Source organism: Mus pahari, chromosome 12 (genome assembly GCF_900095145.1).
Source record: "Mus pahari chromosome 12, PAHARI_EIJ_v1.1, whole genome shotgun sequence".
Classification (NCBI taxonomy): Eukaryota; Metazoa; Chordata; class Mammalia; order Rodentia; family Muridae; genus Mus; species Mus pahari.
This window is the reverse complement of record NC_034601.1, coordinates 70423372-70431420: the sequence shown is the minus strand read 5'-3', so window position 1 is coordinate 70431420 and position 8049 is coordinate 70423372. Positions and strand designations below refer to the sequence as shown.

Below are 8049 nucleotides of genomic sequence, written 5' to 3'. Positions count from 1 at the left end.
CCAATCTGTTGGTGGCCTTTTTGTCTTGTTGACAGTGTCTTTTGCCTTACAGAAGCTTTGCAATTTTATGAGGTCCCATTTGTCAATTCTTGATTTTATAGCACAAGCCATTGGTGTTCTGTTGAGAAAATTTTTCCCTGTGCCCATGTCTTCGAGGTTTTTCCCCACTTTCTCCTGTATCAATTTCAGTGTCTCTGGTTTTATGTGGAGGTCTTTGNTCCACTTAGACTTGAGCTTTGTACAAGGAGGTAAGAATGGATCGATTCTCATTCTTCTAAATGATAGCCGCCAGTTGTGCCAGCACCATTTGTTGAAAATGCTGTCTTTTTTTCACTGGATGGTTTTAGCCCCCTTCTCAAAAATCAAGTGACCATAGGTGTGTGGATTCATTTCTGGATCTTCAATTCTATTCCATTGATCTACTTGTCTGTCGCTGAATTTCATGTCGACATAATGAATTCAGTGAGCCTACAGGACCATCTACAGCAAAAGTTGTAGGTTATACAAAGCATGTGTTCAGGGTGTGGAGCTGACCGGCTACCCAGCGTGGGATTTGGGGCCAGCTGATCAAGTCCTGGGGTTGGCTAGCTTTACACTTTTATTCCTTACTTTATAACACTGAAACACAATCTTCCACTATCTTATTACTCACCAAACTTTCAAGTTCAGTTAACAAAACTACAACGTGAGCTTTTAAACTTGGGAGAGAATAAGGAATATAACTTTTTATGGTCCCTGAAATGTGTTTTGCTGGTTTTTGTCTTTTAAACCTCACACCTCAGTGGGTCTTCTGGCTCTATTTTCATGCAAATTTAGACAGAATTCTTCTGGCAGGTATTCATTTAAAACTCCACATGCGTGACTTACCTTCAGGATAGAGGGAGCACTGTTTGACTTTAATTCTATGTCTTGAATTATAAAAATATAGTACTACTTTGAAATACCCTTTGAATTTGAAAAATGTATCCTATATTTTGAAAAGCTTCAAAAAAAAAAAAAATCTGGGAACTGTAAAAAGGGAGCCAAAATATTTCCATTATTTTTAGTGTGTCATGAATACCTGTGAGTTAAATTTATACCCACTAATATATGAAGTGCTGTATGAGTGTTAATTGTGTAGGATTCATTTCTTCTAGAAGATAAAATTACCTTGATCAGTTTTAATAAGTGTAAAATTGAACTGCGGAAAGTATAGACATTTTGACTTTTTTTACAAAATAAATGAAGCAGTTCATTACATTTGTAAGGCATGTGTATGTAGATAGATAGATAGATAGATAGATAGATAGATAGATAGATAGATATGTTTTATATGTATATGTAACTAGTAGTGAAGTCCCATAGACCTCAGACTTTCCTGAGTAGTAGAATATAGTAACATCAGTCTGGTACCAACCCCTTACGCTTCATCCCTGCTGGCTATCTTCTTCGCAGTGCTGGAAGGTACTGTGTATGCTACTGGAGGAGAAAAGTATTAAATACTCTTATCCAGCTGTAAGTAACAGCTGCCCTGGCAAAGTAATGCCCAATGTTACAACAGTGGCAACAGTGTTATGCGAGTAACCAATCTTTTCTGCTCTGCTTTAAGGCCAGTTCTATAAGACAAAACTCATGACTGGGTAAATCACAGGCCTGTGGCTGGTAGAGTCTATGTCCCAGAGGCGAAGCTTCTACTATCTGCTAAGTGAACATAGTATTAGGCCGCCTTTCTACCTATAGTACTTACCTTTCTGCCTTTAGATCAGTAATCTGTCCACCCTCATCAGAGAGTTCGATTTTCGCAATAGACGGCCATTAACCCAGCAACCCAAAACCTGTCAGAATACAGAGTAAGAGACTGAGGACGTCTCATCCTACGCGTGCCGTCTGCGTCACACGTCAGTGATCATTTCAGAGGATGGTAGGATGAGCTAGAGGCAGTGGGTGCCTGTAGTGAAATGGTGTGTTTTTCCTTTTGGTTGGTTGTTTGTCTTTGTATGGGATGTGAGAGTTCCACACGTGAACTCACAGCCGCTCTGACAGCATGCACAAGGCTAAACCCAAGTACAGCTGGGTGGGAGAGCGGAGAGGGTGTCATGATACATCTTTCATAGTTGAAGAACTATTAGCAATAGATGACTGCTGGCAGCTCTGCATCCTGGATTAGTCTATGTTTTTGTTAAGGGGTGGGGTGGGGGGAGAAGCTTGGGGGAGGCAGCAAATGTTTGAGGTGTATACAATTGTGTTCACCTGTTCACATGTGTGCAGATTCCTAAGTGTATCATCCAATCCCTAGAATGCATGGATAGGTGTGTGAGGGCTGGGGGGGGGGGGGGGGCATGGGCCAGACCAGCTCTCCACTGAATTCCAAGTTCAGTAAGACTCTGTCTTAAGAAATAGGGATGGAGAGCAATCCAAGAGAGACACTTGGTTGAACCTGGGCCTCTACGCATACACATACTAGTCTATGAGAACATACACACACATGTGGTGTAAAAATACAGTAACGCAATAACAATATTTTTAATCTAAAGCTAAACAGAAACAGATTAAGCTACATTTAGTATTTATCTGCTTCAAATTTGCAAATGAATTCCATCCAGACTTTACTAAAACTCCTTTGTACTTAAACTAATGTTTTCTTAAGAAAATGTGAACATGTTTTGAGTTTTCATTGTCTTCTTATCATTTTAGGAGTGCCAAAGTCTAATCTTTTACACACCAAATCATTGCGAGGCCATAAAGACTGCTTTGAAAAATACCATTTAATAGCAAACCAGGATTGTTCTCGTTCCAAGATCTCCAAAAGTACTTACGAAGGAGTTAAAACCATCCTGAGTAAGAAGATAAACTGGATTGTGCAGTATGCCCAAAATAAAAATCTGGATTTGGATTCAGAGTGTTCCAAAACTTCCCAGCATCCCCTGTTGAATTTCAGGCATAAGCCAGAGAAGAAATTCCTCCCACAGTTTGACTCTCAGGTGCCGAAGTACTCGGCAAAAGGCTCAGCCGGGAATGCAGGCAGCATCTCCAGCTATAAGCGAAGAATCCTGGAGCGCAGGGAAGGTACAGAATTCCGGCTTGGGATATTAGAAGACACGGATGCACTGTGGACTCACAGTCACAACCAGGCACAGAAAACAGAAGAGACAAGCTCTGGTCCGGAGGGGAATGTCCAGACTCAGAATCCACGTTACAGCCGAGAAGAATGTGAGTAGTGTGACAAAGAAAGGTGAAGAGCGTGTGCTTTTACCTTTTGGGGGGAGGGTTGGGTGGTATTTGTTTTGTTTTGTTTTCTGCACGTGCATGTGCGTGTGTCTGTCTATGTTGTATATAATAGAATTACAACATTGGATTACAGATTTGGTGAACATAATTTTTTAAGTGACAGATTGACCTCAACAAAAGTGAGCTATCTTAAAAACTTCTTTGGAGGGTTCTTGAATATATATCATTACACGCCACATTTCATTGCCACTGTCATTTATTTTGCCCTGATTAGTGACCAAATGGAATGGAATCAACAAACTGATTGGAAAGTTCAGGGCTCCTTCTGTTTATGTAACTGGAACTATTGTATACATTGTTTGCTTCTAACGTAATTGGCTAGGGGTGGTCAATTTAAAAACAGACATCTGACAATTTACGAAGCCTAAGCTGTAACATGGGCGTTTGTTTTAAATTTAAAATGACTGCTTTTGCCTGCACCTTTACAAAAATCTCACTAAAGTGATTTTAATTAGCTTAAATGAAATTTTAGATCCACAAGGGTCCTTGACTATGTCTTTAGACAAGTTCTTGATTCTTCATGTCAAGGTTGTTTTGCTAGATGGACATTTCACAGTACTTTAAAGCCCCATGTCATGACTTGATTAATGCCAAATAAAAGTCAGTGTGGATGGACAGTGACTGGGACTTCAGAAGACGGAAGTAGGAGATACCAGAATCCAACAGGCATAGTCCCTATCTTTTTTTTTTTTTTTCAAACTGTTTCCTGTGGAGGATGGAAGTGTTACAGTATGTGTTTCCTATGACGGTTTTGTGGTTAGAATTTGCTACCCTTTTAAGAACCAATGAAGGAAACCTGGGGTTCGGTTGAATGTTGAATTGGGGCATTCACTTGTTATCCTAAGAAGCTGGCAGGAGCTTACCCTCGGAGGCTGTGTGTGTAACAGTTACTGTGTTTTCATATTTCAGTGAATTCCATGACTCTCGCTGAAGTAGTACAACTGAGTGCAAAGCTGCAACAGCGGATCCAGGGTAAAGACTCAGTCTCAATGCTTGCTATGTGGAAAACTGTCGATACCCACATTCCCCTCTGATGGGACAGTGCTTGGGTCTGCAGCGTTTAAATTGGGGAATGAGACATTGAGACCTGTTGTGGTTTGGGAGGTAAACTTCTTTGGGGCCTTCAGGAAAAATAACCTAAGTAGAATAGAGACTGCAGCTAACCTCTGCCTTTGGCCATCATCGACTTCATCGAGGGCCACTCACGGCATCGGGCACTCTGAGATATACATCCTGATAGTTCCTTAAGGCAGTGGTACTAGCCCTGGTTATCTAGATAAACTATGAGCCACTTGAAACCCATCAAAAGTAGTGAGATAACTTCCTGTTATCATCTGATGTAACTATTATTAAAACATGGCTATTTTTTCCTTATTCCCTGTTTCTATCTCTCTGGGCCAACCTTAGCACACCTGCATGGAATATTTTTGAGATCCCCAGTAAAACATATTATTTTGTCCATAAAGACATCAGGATTTTCTAAAATAATAATAATAGTAATAATAATCTGCATTTATTGTCATCTTCCAGCTTCCTTCCATTTAAGTGAGCAATTATACTTTGAAGACCTTTAAGTCACTTGCAGAGGTTATGCGTTCAGTCAGTAGCAGATTAGAGTGCAAAGCTTTAAGCACACAGCTTCTGAAACGCACTAAAACTTGCACTGACAACCCTAGTTCACGCTCACTATGGGCTTACTCTGAGTTCTTCACAAATAGGAAGGACCTCGTCTGTAAGATGGTCACTTTTATCACTCATCTTACCCATAATAGAAAGTTCAAGTCCAAGATCTAGATTACTTGCCTGACTCAGGCGCATGCCTAATAGTAGGAGACGGGGTTTTAAAAATCCAGGTAATGTGTTCCAAGTCTCTGAGGAGTTTCTAGACCTGGATATTAATGAACAATTATGTCATAGATGGTTATGTACTGATTGGTTTATTGGGTATAGTGGAGAGAGATGACTCAAGTGGTGGCCGCTCTTTTTGCGGTGTATTCTTAGAATCTTTCTTGCACTTGGTGGAGACAGCATCACAGTTTCCTCTATGACGTGTGATAGAATGATCAACACTGATAGGCTCAGAAGGAAATGTTTCGTATTAAAATTGACTCAATGCATTGTACCTGTATTTACTGAAGGTGGAGTCTTAGAGTTAGCTTTCTGTGCACTAAAAGCGGAACTGCTTTTTAAATCTTCACAGAGGTTTTTGAAGAGTTAACACACCAGGTGCAAGAAAAGGACTCTCTGGCGTCAGAGCTCCATGTCCGTCACGTGGCTATAGAGCAACTCCTCAAGAACTGTTCCAAGTTGCCATGCCTCCAAGTGGGACGGACAGGAACGAGGTCACACCTACCCATGAACCACTGAGCGGACGTAGCTGCTCTGCGAAGCATACATGCCGAGAAAACATGGGAAGGAAGTCATGGTCCATTTTTATGGTTGTTGTACTTGCAAAACATAAGATAATATTTATTATCTTAATCTAATAAAGCAGATCACTCTAGTCCAGGGTTAATCATTTGGCTTCATTTGAGGACTTTTTCTTATAATTACTAAATGCCCCTCCCTAACTTTTACCATATGTGACTACTTAAATATATTGTTACAGTGTTTTTATTGACCAATTTTTATTATAACTCAGTTGTCAAAACAGTAGAAGCCTAATAAGGTCTTTTGTTAGCCTAAACTACTAGAAAGAATTTTTAAGAGGGAAATAGAATTCATAATATCACCTTATTTATGAGCAATATTTTAATATAAAATTTTATATATAGAATTGCTATTTTGGGTATTTTTCATTGTCTTTATAAATCTGTATTTGAATGGCCATGTGTATTTGCACTTCGTTGTGTGAATATGTTCGCCTCTGTGAAAGTCACTGCATTTTGGTGATACAGTGTTTTTATAACTTATCTTTCTTTCCAAAGATAAACGTGTTTTGGATAGTATTTGGAGAAGCAATCTACCTAGTTGAGCTGTTTTAACTACTAACAGCATATGAAAGTGGAATTAATTGCTCTTTAAAGCAAATATCCAAGTAAACAAAGCATATTATTGTTTTCTAATGAAAGCAATGCTGAATTAGCTTAGGAAGAAAATACTATTGTAGTTTTTATGTGTCAAGACTCCATAAAAGTAGAAGCCCCACCCTGCTTCTTAATTCTCAAGACTCTCTTGGTTAGTTTTGGATAAAGTAGGTCAACTATCTTCAAAGTGCGCTGGTCCTCCTGGGGGGATAAAATTATTATGTGTGCCACTTTACATGGAGTTCCAATAATCTGTTAACTGTCCAAATTCTGCAGTCCATATCACTGAAATTAGTCCAACAAATAAAAATAAAAGAAAAAAACATAAAAGAAAAAGCATTTCAAGGTACTTTTCTAAGTTTTAAAAATCTAAAGGGATAGAAGATTACAGGACCCCCTCCCCCCCAAAAAAAATTCAATAAAAAGGATAGTATAAGCTATTTTGGTTTCATATTCTTAACTAAGTTATTTTAATGTGTTAGATAAGTTTTAATGATAACACAAAAGCTAGTCCAAACTCTTCAGCTGCTGCTTAGAATATATTTGTGTGGTAGATATGTTTTGCTTGCAGAAATCTAAGGAAAGAAAGCCCATTCATTGACTTGGCAGCCTCATGCATAAAGATGGTTTCTGCCTTGAAGTCGGCAGTCTGTATGTACACAAGGGTCAGACTTTAATATTGAACATAAATAAGATTTAACTAAGCAAACAGCTGCCTCACTGTGGACAAAGCACCTTTCCCTGATGCTAGTAGGATGTGTTAAACTGACCTGGCTGTGTGCATTGGTCACTGGTCCATTGGTTTTGCTCTGTCCTGAAGAAAACTTACCTTTGAAGCCTTTTGGAAGGAGTTTTTGAAAGGGGGGAAAAAAAAAAGAATACTTTTTAGTTTCTCTCAGTTCTTTGAGTCATCCAAAATGAATTTAAAATCCAGAGAGTGGAGCTGAACGCATTGCCTTAGTTTTGGTGAGCTTTAAATTGAGTGTGTGCAATATGGAGGGTTCCACATTTACAAGCTGGGTGAAGACAACGTGTCCTGATTATGCCAGTAAGTGTGTCAGTGCTTGGTTGTTATGTGACTATACTCCTGCCTGGCGTAACTCCATAAGGATGGCAGCAGCCAGTGTATTGCACACACTTGGGCTTCTGTCTGGATGATGGAAAGGCAGTCGGGGCAGCCATAGGAGTGAGAGAGTCAGCTTTTGTGATGTGCAGTACTCCGTGTATTTCTATCCTAGGAGACATACCCTACGGTGCAGCCCTAAATACCAGTGTTACCCAAAGAAAACGTTTGTTCATCTCTTGAAGGAGTTCTCTGGCAAACACTTAGTTTACTAATGAATTTGGAATAGTTGAGATTTCTCCTGTGTACCCTTTAAGGTCTTAACTGGGACCTCTGGTTCGTTTCTTTAAGATATTTCACTGGAAACACCAAAGGAATGGTGTTCCTTAGTCTGTCTCTGGTGCTGGTGGGAACACTCGCACTCATTCGCATGGGTTTTGCTGGAGTACACTACTTCGTATAATTCAGCTGCCAGTTATTTGTTCGGGGTTCTTGGTGGTGGTGGTGGTCGCTTGCTTGCTTGCTTGTTTTGACACAGGGTCTTGCTAGATAGCTTTCGCTAGCCTAGAATTCTCTTTGTAGACCAGGCTGGCCTGCAATTCGTAGCAATTCTCCTGCCTCAGGAGGAGATCTAGTGCTGTGATTCAGGTATATATATTTAGTCTTTTTTTTTTTTTTTTTTTTTTTTTTTTT

At 39.6% G+C, this 8049-nt stretch overlaps 1 protein-coding gene across 5 annotated transcripts in view; it reads left to right on the top strand.

The window, feature by feature from the left end:
- The window catches only part of C12H21orf91 (chromosome 12 C21orf91 homolog), a 28676-nt gene extending 20665 nt beyond the window's left edge, over positions 1 to 8011 (top strand). For all 5 annotated transcript variants that reach the window (XM_029544214.1, XM_021209786.2, XM_029544213.1 and 2 more), the window contains 3 exons: positions 2674 to 3189; positions 4177 to 4239; positions 5468 to 8011. In XM_029544214.1, coding sequence (XP_029400074.1) covers positions 2674 to 3189; positions 4177 to 4239; positions 5468 to 5634 — 746 coding nt within the window. In that variant the 3' untranslated portion in view covers positions 5635 to 8011. The remainder of the gene's footprint in view (positions 1 to 2673; positions 3190 to 4176; positions 4240 to 5467) is intronic.
- The last annotated feature ends 38 nt before the right edge of the window (positions 8012 to 8049 follow it).